We start from the raw sequence: 23,845 nt of genomic DNA on the forward strand, positions 1-23,845 counted from the left end.
TATGGTAATCATTGGAAAAGAAAAATATCCTTTTTTTAAAATGCAGGAACTGGGGAGAAGGTTGGGGTTTTGTGCCTTCTAACAGAGCCCTTGTGTTTGTGGACAACCATGACAATCAGCGAGGACATGGTGCTGGAGGAGCATCCATACTGACTTTCTGGGATGCTAGGTAGGACTACGTTCACTGCTGCTGGGGGGGCTGCATTTAGTGAGAATAATGTATTATTTACTTCTGCTGTAATATTCTTTTTCAACTTTCAGAATGTATAAAATGGCAGTTGGATTTATGTTGGCTCATCCTTATGGCTTCACAAGAGTAATGTCAAGTTATCGTTGGTCAAGAAATTTCCAGAATGGAAAAGTAAGTCTTGGAATTGTCTGAAGCATATTTTCATCTAGAAAAAAGTGGTTCTGGTTCAACTTCATGTATTGTTATGGTACATGGTGCTTATTATGAAGGATTTGTTCACTACATTTTTCTAATGTGAGGAAATTGAAAAAATACCTGGTAGTGAAAAACATATTTGAAATGTAACAAAATACAGAGAGAAACAGTTATACCTGTTAAAGCCACGACTCTTAGAGTTGACATGTGATTATGGCTATTGATACTAAAGGGAAATTCACATTTTTTCTACCCTTGGTACAATCAAATTTGTCATATGAAAGTAGATTTTTTTCCCTTGTGGAATGAGAAGGTAGCTTATTTAATGGTAATGAATGAAATTATAATAGATATGATCTTATGAGAATCTCAGAGTAGTGATTTTCCTGAATGAATCCATGCATGACTTTATTTGCAATATGTGTTTGTTTTTTATATGTGTAAGCTTAAGTAATTCTGTAATTGAACTAAACAATTAGACAATCAGGTATCTAAGTGGCTATGTGAAGTTTTCTTTTATGATGGGACAGTCTAGTGTTGTAGCACATATCCAATATAAAATACAAACATCATTTCTTTATATAATATTTTCCATTTCCTTTGAAGGTAAGAGTTCCCTTGTTCTGTTTTTAAGTTTATTTTATGAATAGGTTTCATGAGTATAATGAGATATTTTCCTAGAAACATATGTAAATATTTTGCCTTCATAAGATTCTTATTTACTCTTGGGTATCATAAAAAAGCCAGAATGTTTTTTAGTATATTCTAAAGCAGAGATGTAATTAATCAAATATTATTAACTTAGAAAGTATTTCACCAAAAAGCATTTTGATATATGTTCTTTACTTAGAATTGAACTACATATATCATCTCTGAACAAACTGAGGTACTATACATTATATATATTTCTAGGTAGGTAACTGATGTCTGTTCTTAAACCCAGTTTTCCTGAATATTTAGCTTTCACTTCATTGCCATTGAAGAGCTTATAGTGATAAGAACATAGGATGTTTACAAATTGTTTCTGATGTTGCTATGTCGGAAGCCTGAGTTTGAAATAGAATGTAAGACTTCACTGAAGGCCTGTTATAAAGATTGAAGAATTTAAAAAACTTATACACTGCAGACATGCGGAGTGGTTTTTTTTCAGAGTGTCACGAAATACTGCCACAAGCATTCAATGATCTGACTTTTCCTATAATAAAGGATGTGAATGACTGGATGGGACCACCTAATAACAATGGAGCAACGAAGGAAGTGACCATTAATCCAGACACCACTTGTGGCAATGGCTGGGTCTGTGAACATAGATGGCGTCAAATAAGGTGGGAACGTCCCCTTCAGTCCTTATGTAATAAGGAAGTTGTTTAATCTTTTATTTTCAACTGTTGGATTAGCGTACCATTGCCCCAGCATTTCACCTGATTCTGTGCTTTAGAACATGGTTGCTTTCAGGAAACGTAGCTCAATGGTCAGCCTTTTTCAAACTGGTGGGATAATGGCAACCAAGTGGCTTTTTGGCAGAGGAAAACAGAGGATTCATTGTTTAACAATGATGACTGGTAAGTGGATATGGATTAGCAAAGGGTTGTATAATATTGACTCAAGATAATTTTTTCTTTTCCTGTTCTTTTTACATTTTTTCATATGCAATAATTTTTGACAATAAATTTTAAACCCAAGTTAATACTCCTTACACACACACAAAAAAAAAACGGTATTTGCTTTCCTAGTGTTCTTCTATTAATACAATTTTGATATTGTATTACTGACACTGACAATAACATGTATTCATATATACAGGCTAATTTAAAACATTTTAGTGCATATAGATTGTAAATACATATCACCATTAAAATGTGCAATGCAAGTACTAGAGTACTTTTCCCATTACCTATGATTATTATTTATACATTAATCCGTTATGCTCATACAAAGTCTTCCATTATCTAGCAGCATGTTCTATGTATTTTAAAAATATTTGAGCACTTGCATTTGGTGTATGAATTGGTTGAAGCAGTTGCTTCCTGTGGCTTTAAACATTCCTCCTTTTTTGCTTTCACCTGGGCTTACTTACTTGATCAACCTTTTTATGACTCCTCACCTTTTTAGTAATCTTCAGTCAGATACCAGGAGGGTGCTTGTTACTGTGAGAGGAAGCACTATATTGCTGTGAGTTTGAAGACATCTTGACCTGCATAGCGATTTCATTACAGTCATGGCTGGATGTTTAGGCAGACCCTGTCTCACAAACAAAACAAATCAAAAAATGCTTCAACCTCAATCGAATCTCTTTTGGGGAGTCAGTGATCAATTCAACTCACAGATTTATCTCGTCAAAAAGTCTTCTTTACAAATCATGTTTTATTGACAACAAGAAATTAATTGAAATTCATAATATTTTTTAACTAAAGTTCACTTGGAATGATATTTTAGAACTAGAATCATTTCATGCAAATTTTCTTAAAGAAACCTGGGATGTATCCTTATAATGCTAGATTAATTAAACATAGCTCCATATTTAATTCTAGAAATATTTCCAGGTAACATCACGTAATCTAAGGATATTTGAAGAATGAATGCCCCCAACGCTCCAACTGCATATGTAGGAGATAATAGCCTTGTTGTTGCACAAGTGAAGGAAAGCCCTTGGTCATGCCAAGGTTGACCCCAGTGCAAGGAAATATGGGGAGGGCTATTAGCAGGTTGTATAGGGGAATATCCGTATGGGGTAGGGGTGGGAGGAATGGGGGCTTAACAGGAAACCAGGATGGAAAAAACCTTTGAAATGTAAGGCAATTAAGCTATATAATTATAAATTTAAAAATTAATCAGAATTTAAAACTGGTAGAGGACTGTCTGAAACAACGAGAGTCCTCACAGTAGGACTTTAGTGCTGAGCTTCTCTGCAGTTTCTGTGTTTCTCTGTCTGGTCACTAAAGGCAATGAAACAAATAATGACTTTAGTATAGAGAATTTGCTTGCTCCAGCTGACACTGTCTTGGTAATGGGATTATGTACTGAGCTCTGGGTTCTACTGTTCCATAGCACACGGTTGGGGCACTTATTGTTCTGTGGATAATACATAATTGATCGTCCTGCATGTTTCTGCTGGTATTCCAATTAACTACTAATTGTTTTTCCTCAGGGCTTTGTCAACTACTTTCCACAGACTGGTCTTCCTAAGGTACATATTGTGATGTCAGTTTTCAGGAGATAAAGTCAATGGTAACAGACCCGACTTAAAGTAAATGTTGGGTGGTGATGGCAAAGCTACTTTCTATTAGTAACCTTGCTGAAGACCATTCATTGCAATCCATGCTGATTCAAAGTTGTAAGAGTCAAATTAAAGACATGAAGAAGCACATCAATTGAGTCAGTGTCTTTTCATGAGATCCATATTATATTTAATTCTCTATTTTACTTTTTTATTAATATGGCTTAGTTGTATATTGTAAGCTTATATTATCTCTAGATTTTATGTCCTGATGGCAAACAATAATCAATAAGTTGTTATTCTGAACTCATAAAATACTCATAGAATCATCACATAACTACATGTAAGAGTAACAGAATGTCTAAATGTTTTTCTAGAATATTCTCAGATATCTGAAAGTTAAACAAAACAAAATGTACAATTTTTGCACTGTTTCCAACTGCAAATACAACCTTTCCTGACAGATATCTAGTAAAACATATCAATTAGAACTTATATTTACTATGTCCTGGATAGTCCTTTTTATGCTTCCCACATAATTTTGGAGTGGTGGTATCCATTTGGACTGTGAAACTCATCTGAGGCATCGCTGGTAAAAAATAGTAGTTCTCCTCCTAACAGATCTTTCCCCCTACATTTCTAAATCAGAAAAATTTGGCAGGCACTATGTACTTTTGATATAACAATAGTATGTTGTGTCCCAGTTATTATAATTTTAAATACCATAAACTCATGGGCTCAACTAAAAATCCTCTATGAATTGTGTTAATATTCAGTTTACAAAGTTATTACCTATCCCTGTAGCTAATAAGCCATTATTGGAGGAGGCAAATAAATACTTTATTAATTAAATAATAAATACAGAATTTACCTCATTCTTTTTTGTCCTTCTTCGGGTCTCCTCTTGCTTCCTTTTGGACTCATTGCTTCTTTCTCTTAAATGATAATATTAATCTATACCCATAAATAAGTGCCTTAATAAATGAGTATTTTTCTCATACACAAAGAAACACACATATGTTGTTTAACAACATATATACATGTTACATATATGTGATTAAACATATATATGTTCATATATATGATTAATAAACATCTATATATACATACAATATATATTCCTAAATACCTAACTACAACATGATATATATACTAATATGTTTATATGTATGTATTTATAACATTCTGCTAATCTTACATGTATACATATTTGTATATGTATTACCACTATTTAACTGACTGAAGGCTTTCTCTCCAAGAGAGTAATGGTATTTTCTTCTGGAATAGTAGTCAAACATCTTGAGCCTATGAATTGTAGAGAACATGCTATGGACATTTTACTATACCAGTTTTATTCAAAATTATTTATAACTAGTTATTCTTATACACAAATATATCCAAATCTCACTTCCCATTAAAGGAGCTTTTTCCCCCAACGCTATAGAAATATATGTAGAAAGAATCTCAACTGGTCAAAGAACATAGAAAAACTAATTGTTCTGTGTTCAGCTACAATTCATACCTCTACAACACTGGGCCTGCATCTTCGGCTCAAGGAAGATCACACAATAAGAAGCAGAAAGATTTTTAAGAGGCAGAGTACTAGAATGTCTTGTACAAGATTATGGCTCCTTGAAATGGCATGGAAGTTAAAATTTGATACCTCAAAATTATCATTGCATAATTAAGATGTAAACAGGTACATCATGAATATATATACTAAGGTGGGAGGAGAAATATCATAGGATCCCACCCTTATTTTGGGTACTAGAGGAAACTAATGAGTGCTCAGAGAGGGGAGTTAAAATTTTCATGGATTGATCACTTTTTCTTAATGTAGTACCAAGTGGTCAGGTCACAAATCATACACATACAAGCTGAAGTTCCTTCATTTGGGAGGAAGATACATTTGTGTGAGTGTACAGCCATCTATGAATACCCAGAAGACCTTCCTATAAGGAAATAAAATCAAATAAAATAAATAAGTTAAGTAGGTTATTTTGAAATATATCATTAATACTTTGGATTTAAATCTCCTGTCTTGTATATAGAAGATGAAGTTTTCTCATATTTTTCCTATTGCCTCCTCACTCATTTGTGTACTCCTTGATTTACAAAATTTTTTCCTATAATGAAGTCATGAACATGGCTGAGCTAATTAATCTTCAATAGAAATAGAGCACAAGATGTGTATGCCTGGGCATATAGTGGCATATATATATTTTACCTTGTGGATATTTGCCATGCTTATTTCCATAGTGGATTCACCAGTTTGCAATATCTTTCTTAACTCTTTTTCATAGAAATATTTATGATAAAATTAGAACCATGACACAAACACACATATATTCATACGATTAAATAACACTCTACAACTCCCCTGTGTGAGTGTGTGTGTGTGTGTGTGTTTATGAATTTATAATTAAAACAGTCTGTTTAAATAAGGCTACTTCTACATGTATGACTTTATCTATAAATACTCGTTTTGTTTTGTTTTTAGTTCAGCAATTGCAGTCAGTGCTGGCACATGTGAAAGGCTCTCACAATTTTTTAGTTTCCCCTGGTTTTTTCACAAGTTGAGTACAATTTTTATCCATGTTGACATTTCTTTAATATTATACATTGTGTGTACTGTTTAGGCAGCTACTTTGTTGACCTATCATAGTTGCAGATTTCTTTTCCTTTCTAGGTAAAACCTCACAGCAGACTTTCTACATCACTGTCTAACAACCTTTCCTCTCCCTGTTCAATAATGTCCTCTGCAGGAAATGATAGCATTGTGTTGCAGGTATATCAATTAATTGTACATGGGCACCACAGAATCACAAATTCTGTCATTTGACAAGTACAGCTTTCTAGGATTTTCTGTTTGTCACAAAGGGACATTTATTTGATGAAAGAATAATTTTTATTTATCTATGGGGGATAAGTGTAAATATTTAGAACACATTTGTTGGTTTAATAAACTGATGGTAGTACTGATGGTAGTATATTCTTCTCTAAGATATGTGACCCCATGACACTTTCCGAGATTGGATTTTTATACAGGGTTTATTTCCCTCCTTTGAGTAGTGATTAAATCCAATTAGAGAGCTGTTGCATTTTTAATTTTCATATATATTCTTTTATCTATTTTAATATTCCAGACTTCTTCCACGTGGTCTGCCCCATAATTACTCCCCTTCATATACTCCAACCCCCATCTCCAAGAGGATGCCCTGGCCCTTAAGTCCATCCTAAAGGATTTCTATTCCCTGAAAATCAAGTCTCTAGAAGATTATACAACTTCTCTCACTGAGGCAAGTCCAGGGAATCTTCTGCTGCATATGTATCAGGGGGAGGGGGAGCTTCCTGTCAGCTGGTATATGCTGTCAGATTGGTGGCTCAGGGTCTGAGATATCCTAAAGGTCCAGGTCAGTTGAGATGCTGGTCTTCCCATGGGGCAACCTCCTCCTCAGCTTCTTCCAGCTTTTCCCCAATTCAACTACAGATGTCCTCAGATTCTGTCCATTGGTTGAGTCCTAATAACTCCATCTAACTCTTTCAACTGCTTGTTCAGCTTCTCTTTGGGCAGCCGAGCAAGGCCCCTGTACACAAACTCACCATAGCATCAGTAGCAAGCCACGAGTCTCCCCTTGAGCTGGATTCCAATTTGGGCCTGACAATGGACCTCCTGTCTCTAAGGCTCTTCTCCATTTTTGTCCTTGTAGTTCCTTCAGACAGGAACAATTCTTCTCAGAGCCTTTGACTGTGGGATTGGAAACCCATCCGGCCTCTTTAAGTCCACCCACTCTACTGGAGGTCTACTATAAAAGTCTCTCATTTCCCTGGTCTCCAATAAGTTGTAAAAGGTTTCCCAAAACCCACACCTGCCTCCTACTTCCTGGGGTTTCCTGTCTTTTTACTGACCCTCTGGGCTTTAGTCCTTTTACATCAAGTACCTGATCATGTTTTCCGCTTCCCATACTCCTTGGCCCCTCCCTCATTCAGGGTACTCCTTTTCTCTGCCCCCTGTGACTGCTTTTGTCTCCCTACCAAGTGGAATTTAAGCATCCTCACATGGGGCCTTTGGCTTGTTAACATGCTTGAGTCTTGTGGGTTGTGTCCTGGGCATGATGTTATTTTTTGGATAGTATCTGCTCATTAATAAGTATGAACCACACATGTATTTTTGGGTCTGAGTTACCATGCTCAGTATGATATTTTTAAATACCACCCATTTGCCTGCAAAACTCATGGTATCCTCTTTTTTTATTATTATTATTAACTTGAGTATTTCTTATATACATTCCGAGTGTTATTCCCTTTCCTGGTTTCCGGGCAAACATCCCCCTAATCCCTCCCCCTCCCCTTCTTTATGGGTGTTCCCCTCCCCATCCTCCCCCCATTGCTGCCCTCCCCCCAACAATCTAGTTCACTGTGGGGTATCCTCTTTTTAATGCATGAGTAATATTCCATTGTGTAAATGAACCATAATTTCGGTATCCATTTTTCAGTTGTGGAACATCTGGGTTGTTTCCAGTTTCTGTATATCATAAATAAGTCCTCTATGAACATAGTGGAACACTTGTCCCTGTGGTGGTAATATCTTTAGTATATGTTGAAGAGTGATTTACCTGGGTCTTCAGGTAGATATAATTCCATTATTAAGAGGCACCTCGATATTGATTTCCAGAGTGCTTGTATGAGGTTGCAATCAAACGAGCAACTGAGATGTGTGCCTCTTTCTCCACATTCTCCACAAAGGTGCTGTTACCTGAGTTTTTGATATTTGCCATTCTGATTGGTGTAGGGGGAATCTCAGGTTTGTTTTGATTTTGAATTCCCTGATCACTAAGGACTTTGAATATTTCTTCCAGTGTTTCTCAGCCATTTAGGATTTCTCTGTTGTGAATCCTGTTTAGTTTTATACCCTACTTTACGATTGGGTTGTTTGGTTTTGTGGAGGTTAGCTTCCGGCTTATTAATATATATTGAATACTAGCCTTCTATCAGATATGGACTTAGTGATGATTGGTTTCCCAGTCTGTAGATTGCTGATTTGTTTTAATGACTATATCCTTGCATTACAGAAGCTTTCCTCTTTCATAAGTCCCATTCATCAATTTGTGATCTTAAAGCCTGAATCATTGGAGTACATTTTAGGAAATTTCCACCTATTCCAATGAGTTTGAGACTCTTTCCCACATATGGAACGCAATGAAAGCAGCGCTAAGAACAAAGTTCACAGTACTAAGTGAACTCATAAGGAAATTGGAGAGATAGTCTACTAGAAACTTAACAACACACCTGGAAGCCCTAAAACAAAAGAATCAAACACACCCAAGGAAAGAGTCAAACTCCGGACTGAAATTAAGCAAATAGAATCAGAGAACAATACAAAGAATTAACAAAACCAGTAACTGGTTCTTTGAGAAAATCACCATGATTGAGAAAACCCTAGCCAAAGTAGCTAAAGGTCCTAGAGACTGTATTCATATGAACAAAATCAGAAATGAAAAGGAAGACATAAAAACAAAAACCAAGGGAATTCTAAAAATCATGAGGTCCTACTACAAAAGCCTATGCTCAACAAAAGTAGAAATTCAATATGAAGTGGATGATTTTATAAACAGATAGTAAGTACCAAAGTCAAATCAAGAGCAGAAATTATCCCAATAGGCCCATATCCTATAAAAGAAATAGATAAAGTCATTGAAATCCTCCAAAGCAAAGAAAGCCCTCGGCCAGATGACTTTAGTGCAAAATTCTTCCATACCTTCAAAGAACAACTAATACCAACACTCCTCAAACCATTTTATAAAAGAGAAATAGAGAGAGCACTACCTAATTTATTTTAAGGTATACATTTACTCTGATAAGTAAATCACACAGAGAATGAATAAAGAAAGAGAAAGAGAACAAATCCAAGAACATATCTAAATGATCATTCACTGTGGTCAAGTAGGCCGCATTCAAGGGTTTCAAGGTATGTTCAATAAATGAAAATCCATTAAAGTAATACAATATATAAACAAGTTCAAAGAAAAAAATCACAAGATTATCTCGTTAGACACTAAGAAATCATTTGAAAACCATTTGAGAAAACATGAAACTCCTTCATGTTAAAAGTATTAGACAGATCAGGAAAATAAGGACTATATCTAAACATAATAAAAGCAAAATACAACAGACAATATTAAATAAGGATATACTTGAATCAATCCCATTAAAATCAGAAGACAATAATATCCAATCTCTCCTAATATATTCACTGTAGAACTTAACGTTCTAGCCAGAGCAAATAGACTACAAACTGAATACAAATTGCTAAAGAAGAAGTCAAGGTATAGGTATTTGCAGATAATATGATAGTATACATAACGCCAAAAATTCTACCAGAGAACTTCAAGAGTCAATAACTTACACAAAGTAACTGGATATAAAATTAATTCAAACAAATCAGTAGCCTTCCTTTAATAAATGGCAAGCAGACTGAGAAAGTAATTAAGGAATAAAGTCCCTACACAATAGTTATGTATAATATAAAATATGTTTGCCTAACTGTAACAAAAAAACAAATGATATATTTTTATGACAAGATCTTCAAGTCTCTTAATAAAGAAATCAGAGAAGACCTCAGAAAATAGAGTGCTATCCTATGCTTATAGATTGGTAGGATTAACCCAGTAATACTGGCCATCCTACCAAAAGTAGTCTCATATTCAATACTATTTCAATCCAAATCCCCCCCAAAATTTTCAAAGATATGATTTTCAAATTTACCTGCAACAAACACCACCTAAAATGGTGAAAACAGTTGTTCACAATACGTGAACTTCTGAGGAATGACCAACCCTGACCTCAAGCTATACTACAGAGCAATAACAGTATGGTATTGTTACAGAGAAAAATAGTTTGATAAATGGAATAGAAATGAAGACCCAAAAATAAAACCACATACTTATTAATACTTAATCTTTGACAGAGTAGCCAAAAAATGGAAAAAAGAAAGCATCTTCAATGAATGGTGCTATTCTAACTGGCAGTCTGTAGTAGAAAAATGAAAACAGATTCATATTTGTCACCTTACACAAAGCTCAATTTGAAGTGTAAAAAAGACCTTATCACAAAGTGAGATACAATGAATCTAATAAATGAGAAAGTAGGAAAGAGACCCATACTCATGGACACGGGTGGAAATTTTCTAGACAGTATTCAAATGCTTCATTCTCTAAGATCAAGAATTGATAAATGAGACCTCATGAAACTGGAAAGCCTCTGTAAGGCAAGGAACAGTGTCTAGAGAATAATCCGGCAAACTACAGATTGGGAAAAAACCTTCATGAACACCATATATGATAGACGGCTAATATCCAAGTATATAAAGATCTCAAGAAGCTCCACACAAACAAGCAACCCAATCAAAATATGGGGTATAGAACTAAACAGAGAATTTACAGCAGAGAAATCTCAAATGGATGAGAAGCACTTAAAGAAATGTTGAAGTCTTAGTGATCAGTGAAATGCAAATCAAAATAACCCTAAGATTCCACCTTATACCACACAGAATAGCAAAGATAAAAAACTCAGGTGACACCACAAGTTGGAGAGAATGTGGAGAAAAAGGAACGTTTCTCCATTGCTGGTGGGATAGTTAGCTGACACAATCATTCTTGAAATCAATCTTGAGGTACCTCAGAAAATTGGAAATAGACCAGGCAAACCAATCTTGTGCTCAATTTCTTGTGGTCCTCTATGCTCATAGAGGTCTTCTCAGTGATAACCAGAAGCTAGAAACCTTCCATATGTCCCACAACTGAATAATGGATAGAGAATATGTGGTTCATTTATACAATGAAATACTAACCAGCTTTTAAAAACAAGGACATCATGCGTTTTCCAGGCAAATGGATGGAACTAGAAATTATCATCCTGACTGAAGTATCTCAGACCCAAAAGACATGCATGGTATGTAATTACTAATATGCAGATATTAGTCAAAAATGCAGAGAATACACAGGGTACAAGCTATAGAACTCAAGAAGGTCAACATGTCAAAAGGCTCATTTGGATGTGCTTGAATCCCTACTCAGAAGGAGAAGAATGCAAAGAGTAGAGGGTGGTAGGAATCTGGATTTAAAAGGGAAGTGGAAGGGGCAGGGGAAAAAAGAAATATAATCAATTATTGAGAGAGGGGCAGGAATTAATCTCCAGGAGACAGCAGAGTGAATTAAAATATAAAACTTGTGAGGTAGGAGATAGGAGTTGGGAGGTGGTAGGGGTACCCTCTAGTTTCTATCAAAGACCTGGTTGGTGAGAGAATCTCAGGACTGAAACGGAGGGACCTTAGATGAAATATCCAACAGTGGGGCAAGGGTACTTGTAGAATCCACCTCCAATAGAAAGACAGGCATTAAGTGGAGGAATGGAGTTGCCACATCAACTCTGTCAATAACTCTGTCTTAGAATTATTCCCCTATAAAATAGCTGCGAGAACAAAATGGAAAAGAGCCTCAGGGAAGGAGTCCATTAATAGATCCTAATTGGGACAAATCTCATGGAATTGTCCAAAGCCTGACACTATTACTGATGTGATATACTTACAGACAGGAGGCAAGCATGGCTGACTTCCAAGATGCCCTACAAGCAACTGGCTGAGACCGAAGAACACACTTACAGGTAACCAATTTCTGAAGTTGTGGACCTCTATGGTTGATTTACAGAAGGACTAGAAGAAGTTGATGAGGACGACAATGCCATAGGAAGGCCAGCAGTCTTAACAAACTTAGACCTTCAAGATCTCCCAGACACTTAACTACCAACCAGTCAGCAGACACTAGCTGCTCTGATGCCTGGTTTGGATTCAGTGAGAAATGACACTCCTAACCCATGAGAGACTTGAGTTTCCAAAGAATGGGAAGGCCTGAAATTGTTAGGGTTTGTGTGGGTGGGTGGATACCCTCTCCAAGGATCAAAGGGAGGGGGATAACTACAAGATGATAAATGTAAGATTAAAATTAATTTAAAAAATTCATGACTTTGGGAATATTACTAATCATTCATACAAAATTCCCTTCACTATTAGATTAGGAAAATTTATAATTTTAATTATCTAATGTATTTTATTTTGTTTATTTATAAGTCATCTCTTAGAAGTTTTTTTTTTTTTTTTGTAATTGGAGATTACAAAATTCTGAATGGAAGGAGATGTAACTGGAAGGAACTTGAGGGAGGACAGATCAAAACCAAGACATATTATGTCAGTAAAGAATCTATGTATAATTAAAGGAAAAACTTAGTTTCTTATATAGATTTATCATAATTTTTTTAGACTTGAAGGAAATTATCCTGCTTCATATCTTATGAAATCTTCAGTCTATATTGTTAACTACATTAAGCTACCATAGTAGAGTAAAAGAATATTTTCTCTTTGCAGTAAAGTACAGAAGAATATATAATTTTAATTACCTAATGTATTTTAGGGAAAGCGAACTGTGTTCACTTCTTCTGTCAGGCCTGTGATATTATTTGGCTTCCATTCATACAGACCCTATGCATGTAGTCACAGCCTCTTGTGCAAGTATAAACTTGTACAACTACTTTGAAAATCACTTTGGCAGTTTCATAAAAGTTAGGATTAATTCTAACTTAAGACTCAGTTATACTACCCCTGGGCATTAACACAAGCAAGGCTACATCATAACACAAGGACACCTGCTTAACAATATTTATAGCAACTTTATTCCTAAGAGCTCCAAACAACCCAGATGCCACTTACCTGAAGAAAGGATGACGAAAATTGGGAACATTTTAACAAGAAATGTTACTCAGTTATTAAAAACAAGGGCATCAATCTATAGATTCAATGCAATCCCCATCAAAATACCAATCAAATTCTTCAGAGAGTTAGAACAATTTGCAAATTCATCTGGAATAAGAAAAAACCTAGGATAGCTAAAACTATCTTCAAGCAGTATTACAGAGCAATAGTGATAAAAACTTCATGGTATTGTTACAGAGAAAGACAGATAGACCAGTGGAATAGAATTGAAGACCCAGTAAGGAACTCAACACACCTATGGTCTCTTGATTTCTGAGAAAGGGGCCAAAACCATCCAATGGAAAAAAGATAGCATTTTCAGCAAATGGTGCTGGTTTAACTGGAGGTCAGCATGTAGAAGAATACAGATCGATTCATGCTTATCACCCTGTACAAAGCTTAAGTCCAAGTGGATCAAGGACCTCCACATCAAACCAGATACACTCAAACTAATAGAAGAAACAGTGGGGAGGCATCTCGAGCACATGGGCACTGGACGAAATTTCCTGAACAAAACACCAATGGCTTATGCTCTAAGATCAAGAATCGACAAATGGTATCCCATAAAACTGCAAAGCTTCTGTAAGTCAAAAGACACTTTTGTTAGGACAAAACGACAACCAACAGATTGGGAAAAGATCTTTACCAATCCTGCAACTGATAAAGGGCTTATATCCAAAATATACAAAGAACTCAAGATGTTAGACCACAGGGAGACAAATGACCCTATTAAAAGATGGGGTTCAGAGCTAAACAAAGAATTCACAGCTGAGGAATGCCGAATGGCTGAGAAACACCTAAAGAAATGTTCAACATCTTTAATCATAAGGGAAATTCTAATCAAAACGACCCTGAGATTTCACCTTACACCAGTGAGAATGGCTAAGTTCAAAAACTCATGTGATAGCAAATGCTGGTGAGGATGTGGAGAAAGAGGAACGCTCCTCCATTGTTGGTGGGATTGCAGACTGGTACAACCATACTGGAAATCAGTCTGGAGTTTCCTCAGAAAATTGGACATTGAACTACCTGAGGACCCAGCTATACCTCTCTTGGGCATATACCCAAAAGATGCCCCAACATATAAGAAGGACACATGCTCCACTATGTTCATAGCAGCCTTATTTATAATAGCCAGAAGCTGGAAAGAACCCAGATGCCCCTCAACAGAGGAATGGATACAGAAATTGTGGTACATGTACACCATGGAATATTACTCAGCTATCAAAAACAATGACTTTATGAAATTCCTAGTCAAATTGATGGAACTGGAAAATATCATCCTGAGTGAGGTAAACCAATTACAGAAAAATACACGTGGTATGCACTCATTGATAAGTGGCTATTAGTCAAAATGCTTGAATTACCCTAGATGCACTGAACACATGAAACTCAAGAAGGATGACCAAAATGTGAATGCTTCCCTCCTTCTTTAAAGGGGGAACAACAATACCCTTGGGAGGGAATAGGGAGGCAAAGTGTAGAACAGAGGCAGAAGGAACTCCCATTCAGAACCTGCCCCACATGTAGCCCATACATATACAGCCACCCAATTAGATAAGATGGATGAAGCAAAGAAGTGCAGGTCTACAGAAACTGGATGTAGATCTCTCCTGAAAATCACAGCCAGTATATGGCAAATACTTTGGCGAATGCCAGCAGCAAACCACTGAACTGAGAACAGGACCCCTGTTGAAGGAATCAGAGAAAGGTCTGAAAGAGCTTGAAGGGGCTTGAGACCCCATATGAACAACAATGCCAACCAACCAGAGTTTCCAGGACTAAGCCACCATCCAAACAGTATACATGGACTGACCCTGGGCTCCAACCTCATAGGTAGCAATGACTAGCCTAGTAAGAGCACCAGTGGAAGGGGAAGACTTTTGTCCTGCCAAGACTGAACCCCCAGTGAATGTGATTGTTGGGGGGGTGGTAATGGGGGGAGGATTGGCAGGGGAGCACCCATAGAGAAGGGGAGGGGGAGGGGAGAGGGGGATGTTGGCCCCAGAACTGGGAAGTGGAACAACAATTGAAATGTAAATAAGAAATACTCCAGTTAATAAAGATGGAAAAGAAAAAAAAAAAAACATGATTTTCATTCTAGCTGCCCGGAAGTGAGTCTTTCACTATCAGCCTTCAGATGAAGATGTAGAACACTCAGCTCTTCCTAGATGCTGCCCTGCTCCCACCTTGATGATGATGGACTTAATCTCTGAACCTGTAAGAAAACCCAATTAAATATCCCTTATAAGACCTGGCTTGGTCATGGTGCCTGTTTACAGCAGTAAAACCCTAACTAAGACAAGAACCAAGAAAAGCTTTTCAATATTAATGCTTAGCTCTGACCATAAAAGCAGGCTCTGTAATTTGAGGTATATCATCTCAGTTTCCCTCCACACAAGCTCAGTGGCTGGTGTTACCATCAGAACTCAGTGACGGAGCCTTATCACAGAGTCACCATGAGGGGGGAATTTGCACAAGAGTAAGCTAGGACAGAGGGAGATATGCAGCCCAGATCATTTATGTGCCAATACAACTTTCCTGTAAGTTTTTCTCAGTGGCTGTGGTTAAGAGATATTGAGAAGCTGAACATGTTGGTTCACATAAGTATTTCTAGAACTTAGGTGGATGATGGGCATGTTACTTCAAGTTCAAGGCACACAGAGAATGCCAGGCCAGTTAGAGATACATACCCTGTCTAAAAACACAAAAGAGGGATTCTGCATACAGCATATGTCAAAGAAGATTATATTACTTCACCTTTATTTTATCTTGACCACATGGTCAATAAAACAGTGGTTCTCAGAAGTCCTTTAGGACTTGAAATATAATCATGTGCCATCTGCTTCATCTATTGAGGCAAGCACTGGAGAATGACTTAGATTCTGTTTGTCTGTCTCTTTTTTTTTAACAATCATTTCTCCAGGCTTGGAAACATTGCTCTATTCAATGTGTGAGGAGCCTTCCATAGAATTATTTTCCATCTCAAGATCTATTTTGACTTTGAGTTCTTTGCAGCCTATTGCTATTCTGTAAATGTGTCTGTCTCAACTCATCCTTGTCCCAAAAATTGTTGAGTTTCTATGACATGGTGTCCAGACAGGGCAGATATCTGGAAAACACAGACTGGATGGAAAGCAAACAGTATGGACATTCTGGGTGAGAGTTTTTCAGACACATCTCCAGGATGAGACAACATTCCTGCCGAGGGCACACAACTACTTTTATCAAGCCGTTCTTTGGAAGACAGCCCCTGAGAATCACCGTGTTAAATCTGCCACTTGGCAGGTAGATCTTGTGTGATTGACTTGATTCACTCCAAAGACCATTATTTTCAACCTTCCTACAGACATTATGGAAGGAGCATCTTAACCACGTTGCCAGTTGCTTGATGAAGTATATATATATATATATATATATATATATATATATATATATTATCATTTGACATCAAGATGACAATAGCTATTACCTCTATCTCTTGTCATGTTTATGTTTGTCCAATATCCTTACCTCATGTGAACTAAAGTGAATTAAACACATATGGATTTTTGCTCTAAAAAAGAAAACAAGGGCATCATGGAATTTGTACACAAGTTTATGGAACTAGAACATATCACTGAGTGAGATAAACCAGAGTAAGACACAGATGGAATGGATTCACTTATAAGTGGATATTAGCCATAAAGTACAGGATATCCTTATTACAATCCACAGACCCAAAGAAGTTAAATAACAAGGAGGAACTAAGTACAAATGCTTAAATCCCCCTGATAATGGAAAATAAAATATGCATTGGTGATGGAAGGAAGGAGGTGACTGTGTAGCAGAGGAAGTAAAGAAAAAGGAGAGACCAAATTTGGTGATGATGGAGTAAACATGAATGGAAGAAAAACTGGGAGAAAGAACTGAGATTGGGTGAAGGCATCTCTGAGACAAATTTGAAACCTAGGATAGGAAAACTCCCAGAAACCTGTTTAGCTGAACTTAACTAAGAATCCTCACAATAGGAGATATGGAACCTGAAACAGCCATCTCCTGTAAGACTTCCAATGCACAAATGCAGACACCAATGCACCTACAAAAGATTTGACCCGCAATTTGTCCTACCTATATGATAAACAGGGATAAGGATGGAGCAATGATTGTGGGAATATTTAACCAATAATTGGATTCCCTTGAAACCCATAGCATTAGAAATAACCTATTCCTGACATTATTGCTGGTATTCTCCTGTATGTTCAGACGAGGACCTAACATAAATGTCCTCTGGAAAGCATCATCCAGTGGCTGATAGAAACAGATGCAGAGACCCACAAAAACCAGGGAATCTTGGAGATGGGATAGAATGATTGAAGGAGCAAGAGGGGTCAACAGCAGCACAATAAAACCTTCAAAATCAATTAATCTGGACCCATAGGGACTCACAAAGACTGAACCACCAACCACAGAGCACACATGCAGTGGACCTCGGCACCCTATTCAAATGTAACACGTATGAAACTTTCTCTTCATGTGTCCTCCTAACAGCTCGAGCAAGGTTATCTCTTTTTGCCCCCTGAGTATATGCCTAGTATATTTTATTTACTTATTAGAACTGCAGATTAGAAAGAGCAAAACACTTTGTTAATGAATGGCATCTGGGAGAATTCTCCCACATTTGCCTCTGGAATTCCTTATCTTTTATTTGTTATGGAAAAAAGGATCTAGTTGCCCATCTATTCATGGGATTAATGCTGTGGCATACTTACACTTGCATGTGCTCTCTGTACCTCAAAGACCACTTTTTTTTATAATGTGTGTGTGTGTGTGTGTGTATTGTTTTAATTTAAGCACAAGTTCCTATACACATTATGTAGAAGTTCTACCCTGAACTACATATCTATTTCTACATTGTGTTTAAAAATTCCCCAGTTCATTTGAAATCTCATATTTAATTACCATAATTCTATATATTAAAGGGAAGTAATACTTACGGAACCATACAGGATAATGAACGATAGAGCCTTTATATTTATATTAGGAATAACTTCCTCAAGTAATATTCTTCCAGAAGAGATATTCTAGGGAAAGACTATAGATATATTCCTCTGTAGTTCTGTTTTATTATTAATCTCAAAGACATTGATCATTAATCTTTAGGATTTCCTTAGAAGACACAAATCTCTTGGAAATATCAAAATGGAAAATTTTGGGGGGTAGTGAAGGATTATTGAGATAAGCATTTGTGGTGGATTTTTCCTAACATGTTTTATATATGTATAAACTTAAAAAGTAAAAAGTGAAGTAATAGGTTGGGTCAAGGCAGAGAAGAAAGGAAGTAAAGAAAGAAAATATATAAACACATGCAGCACAGTGTGGTTAAGATTGCCTTTTGTCATCGTTTGTTCTCCTTTAGCACAGGAACACTTCTGGGAATTAGAGAGGACAATTAGACATTGAGTAGTGTTAAATGGCACAGTGTCAAAGGGTTGCACTGATAGTGGGAACAGAACAAGAGTTTTCAACAGTATCACTAGTGTCAGTAAAAAAGAAAACAACACAGCATTGATAATAATGTGTTAAATAAATACAATGATAATTCAGTGTAACTACCAGGATAACTGCATTATTTACAGTAATTTGTTTAATCATGATAAGGACCTTGGAAGTGTGACTTGCTTTTCTAGTTCATTTTTTTTTTCTAGTAGCAAAGTGTAAGAGCTTGTTGAGAGAACAGTGCAGTCTGATGGAAAAGTGGGCCAGAGGAAAATGTCAGTAAGCTATTCAGAGTACAGGCTACTATTTTTCTGAGCCTTTTCTTCTCTATGCCCAGGGTGGAGGTTTGAGGTTTAACTGACAACTGTAAGTACTGTGAAACATATTAATTACTGTAAATATGGTTCTCCTAGAATTCACTTGATAGTTTAATTTACAGAATCACTTTGGAGCATACTTTAAACTGAGGGGCACTTTTCAGAGTCCTGTCTGTAAGAAAGTTCAGTTTCTTCTGCCAGCTCCTCCACCAGGTTCCCTGAGCTCCATATGGTGGTTGACTCCAAGCATTCGCATCTGCATAGGTTCCTGTTGGCAAGAATCTCTTGATCACTGCAAGTGTTGGGTTTAGTGTCTTCAGACATGATGGATTCCCCAGGTCGTGATGTTCCTGGTTGGCTCTATGTTCCATTCCAATTTTTTTTGTTCCTGTTTCCTTTTTGAGCAAGAACGTTTCTGGGTTAAAAACTTTGCAATGGGTAGGTGTCTTCATCACTGGACCGGGGACTTTGCCATGCCCATCTGCTGGAGGAGGTCTCTACAGGATCTATCTCCCCCTTCTCTGCGCTTTTCAGCGAAAGGCATCCCTGTTGAATCCTGGGAGCTTCACATTTCCCTGGTGTTTGGACCTTCCGGTGGCTATCCCCAGTTCCTCAACCACCCCTGCTACATATTTTTTGTTCAGTTTCCTGGAGTAGAGGAGGAGGGTTAGAACCCCATTCAAAGAACAACATAGGCTGGCCTGACAACCCAGTTCTCCCAGAATCTAGACCACCAACCAAGGAGTGCACCTTGAGGAATCCATGCCTCCAGTCACATAGGTAGCAGATGGTGACCTTGCCTGACAGCAAAGGGAGGGAGGTTCTTAGTCCCAGGGAGGCTTGATTACCCCAGCGTAGGGGGATGCTGGAGCAATAGGGCAGGAGTATGTGGGTGGCTGGGGGATCACACTCATACCGGAAAAGTGTTGTGCGAGGGAAGGTGTGGAATGGGGGTGCTGGTAGAGGGGTAACCTGGTACTGGGATATCATGGGATGGTGGTTGGTAGAGAGGGTAACCAGGAAGTGGGATATCATTGGAGATGTAAACAAGTGGAATGATTAGTAAAAAAGAGCAAAAAGGAAAAGAAAGCTCAGACTAACGAAGTATAGCTTGCTTTCCTTTTAAAGCCTTACTTGAAAGTGTTAGGCTTTAGCATTTGTAACCATAAAGTGTGAGGTTCAAATAATATCTTTATTCTTTATGTTTTTTCAACACTTGACATTTGCCCTGTATCTTTTATTCATACTATCTCTTTTGTATTTCTATCCTATATGATTCTCATTAAGTTATTCTTGAAAACTTTCCACCTATTTCGTTTTGAAAATGATTCCCTTTCAAGGAAGAGTTTTTTTTTTCTTTTTTTTTTCATGGATATTTTAAATTTACATTTCAAATGTTATTCCCTTTCTCAGTTTCCCAGCCATAGGCCCTAATTCCATCCTCCTCCCCTTCTTTTATGAAGGTGTTCCTCCTCCCTAACCACCACCCTTCGCACGCCCCTGATATTCCACTGCAATGGGGAGTCCAGCCTTGGCAGGACCAAGGGATTCTCCCCGAATTGGTGTCCACCAAGGCCATCCTCTGCTAAATATGCCGTTGGAGCCAAGGGTCAGTCCATGTATAAACTTTGGTCAGTAGTTTAGTCCCTGGAAACTCTGGCTATTTGGTACTGTTGTTCTTATGGGGTTGCTAACCCCTTCAGCAATTTCAATCCTCTCCCCAATTCCTCCAACAGGGACCCTGTTCTCAGGTCAATGGTTTGCTACCAGCATTCACCGCTTAATTGACATGCTCTGGCTGAGCATCTCAGGAGATGGCCATATCAGGCTCCTGTCAGCATGTATGTCTTGGTTTCATCAATATTATCTATTTTTGGTGGCTGTATATAAATGGGCTGTATATCCATGTGGGGTAGGCTCTGAGTGGCTACTCCTTCAGTCTTGGCTCCAAACCTTGTCCTCACATCCCCTCCTATGAATATTTTTGTTCCACCTTTTAAGAAAGACTGAAGCATCCACACTTTGGTTGTCCTTCTTTTTGAGCTTCATGTAGTCTGTGGGTTTTATCTTGGGTAATTCGAGCTTTAGACTAATATCCACTTATCAGTGAGTGCATACCATGCATATTTTTCTGTGATTGTGTTACCTCACTCAGGATGCTATTTTCCAATTCTATCCATTTGCCTATGAATTTCATGAAGTCATTGTTTTTGTTATCAGAATAGTACTCCATTGTGTAGATGTACCACAGTTTTTGAATCCATTATTCTGTTCAAGGGCAGCTGGGTTCTTTCCAGCTTCTGGCAATTATAAATAAGCTGCTAGAAACAAAGTGGAGCATGGGAGAAAGGAGGTTTCTATATTGAAATTCTATCCTTTCCTCTTCTTTCCATTCACATAATTTCATTGACAAATATAACTGGACATTTCCAAAAACCAGGCCTTTGCACCCAACACTTTAATGAAAGACCACCATCTATCAAGATTGAAGTTTGAAGGTGTAATTTTATTTTGACCTGAAAAGAGTAAATAGTAAAGGAAAGAATTTATTCTGTCCATTGTTTCTGCAAATTCAATAGAAGAAGGTGTGTGTGTGTGTGTGTGTGTGTGTGTGTGTGTGTGTATACCCTAAAATTATTATTTTCATTCAATCATTCAATATTCTGCCCTTCTATTTTCGTATCTAATTTGGTAAAATAATTTTAAAGTCTTATTTAAAGTTCTGTTTATGATTAGTGTGTTTAATGTTGCTCCTCTATCCTATGTATGAGTACTGCTGAACACTTAAGTCATGTCAAATTAACAAGAAGATCGTCCCTGAAGGAATATGATTGTCCTCTCAGATGCTATTGATTGCCAGGAAGTCTTCTTTGAGGGCTAGGTAGTTGGAATAATTCCTCCATCTATGTTGCCATGTCTACTAGTAGGGCCCTTATTCTGATCTTTTATCTCATCCATATTCTTGAAATTTCATGGATATTGATATAAACCCATTACCCAAGTTAATGATCTGCAAGAGAAGCTATTGTAGGAAGCCTAGCCTAACTGGCACATGTGCAATTAGTTGCTACAACTAAAGTTCATGGGGCATTATGAAATAAAGGATGGGGAATTTTAACAGCAAGTTGCTTCTGGAAACAAAGTGGATGCTACTTATTTTTACGGTGTGAATGTGAAGGCTTGTGTGTGTGTGTGTGTGTGTGTGTGTGTGTGTGTGTGTGTGTGTGTGTGTGTGATAGAATGTCATTTATGTGTAAGTTCATACTGATATGTAATCATGTCTACAGGTAAAAGAATTTCAATGTCTATTTTTGTTCTTCTCTAATTAATGTTCCTTGGGGTTTTTACATGATAAATATCTCTGTTTTCAATACAGTACATGGTCAGGTCATTTAGCTCATAGGATTCTCTAGTCTCTGCTCTGTCTCTTATTTCCTCCAGTGACTTTCTATCTTTTCCTCACTATTCCTGTAAATATGATTTCCTTTACTCCATTTCAATTTTCTATAACTGGTTCATCTCTTCAGGAGAGTCTATTTTTGAGTATGAATGTACTTAATATGATTTTTAAATTTGTTATGTGGTTCAGCCTGGTAGTGTATCCATACCTGTCTGTATTCTAGAGCCTGAGAAGTGATATCAGTTCAGTCCCGGGTCTGATGGTCTCAATAGTTCCAGTCTTTTGCCAGAAACCTAGAGTGTTTCTAAAAAGAAATTAGTCTTTAGTCCGTATTGGAAGGATAAAATATTCATGTTTTTATTTCAGCATAGATTGTTAATAGAAGGGACGGCAGTAGTAATGAGAATAATTGAGTTGATAAGCTACTCAGTATGACAAAACTTACAGAATTCAAAAATAATTATATTCCTTAATATTTTTCCTAAATGATTTATTTTTATTAATTTTACATCCTCAACACAGTCTTCCTCCTTCCTCCTCTCCAAGTCCTGCCATTATTTGTACCTTTCCCCATTACCCCTACCCTTCTTCTCAGAGAAGAAACCTTCCTTGGATACTACCTGACTCTGGGATATCTAGACCCAGCAGGACTAGGCAAATTCTTTTTTAATTGAGTCCCAACTGGGCAGTCAGAATAGGGAATAGGATCCAATGACAGGCAACAGAGTCAGAGAAAACCCTGCTCCAGAGGGCTTATTTGATATGTGGTTAGCATATGCATGAACTTGAGCAATTACTAAACTATATTCATTCCATATATTCAAATGATTGAAAATGAAGCAATGTAGGAAATAAAACTTTTTACTTCTTAGAGAAAATACAAACAAAATTTGTAAGACCTTAAGTTATTCATCCAAAATTCTGAATGATAGTACTATTTGTCAGGAGCCATTGTAATACAAGTTAATAAATACTGGGTGATCTTCCTGAGATTAATTTTCCTTAGATTAAATAATCTACGATGAAGGTCAGTGGCCTGGCAGATACCTGAGCAAACACTGCAGCCTGTGTGGTTCCCAGGAGGTCCTCAGTGACCAAGAACACAGCTGAGAATTTCACCCAAATACCCACAGCAGCTGGGATAGCCACACAGCACAGCTGACAAAAGTACTACCCTCCTTCCCACACACCCCAATGGAAATAAAATCAAAGAAGACCTCAGAAGATGAGAAAACTTCCCATTCTC

At 37.2% G+C, this 23,845-nt stretch overlaps 1 protein-coding gene across 1 annotated transcript in view; it reads left to right on the plus strand.

Moving 5' to 3' along the window:
- The window catches only part of LOC116895766 (pancreatic alpha-amylase-like), a 32,233-nt gene that overhangs the window by 2,111 nt on the left and 6,277 nt on the right, over nucleotides 1-23,845 (plus strand). The window contains exons 2-5 of the mRNA XM_032896924.1: nucleotides 21-169; nucleotides 262-361; nucleotides 1,592-1,750; nucleotides 1,850-1,947. Of these exons, the coding sequence (XP_032752815.1) occupies nucleotides 21-169; nucleotides 262-361; nucleotides 1,592-1,750; nucleotides 1,850-1,947 (506 nt within the window). The remainder of the gene's footprint in view (nucleotides 1-20; nucleotides 170-261; nucleotides 362-1,591; nucleotides 1,751-1,849; nucleotides 1,948-23,845) is intronic.

Source organism: Rattus rattus, chromosome 3, assembly GCF_011064425.1.
Source record: "Rattus rattus isolate New Zealand chromosome 3, Rrattus_CSIRO_v1, whole genome shotgun sequence".
Lineage (NCBI taxonomy): Eukaryota > Metazoa > Chordata > Mammalia > Rodentia > Muridae > Rattus > Rattus rattus.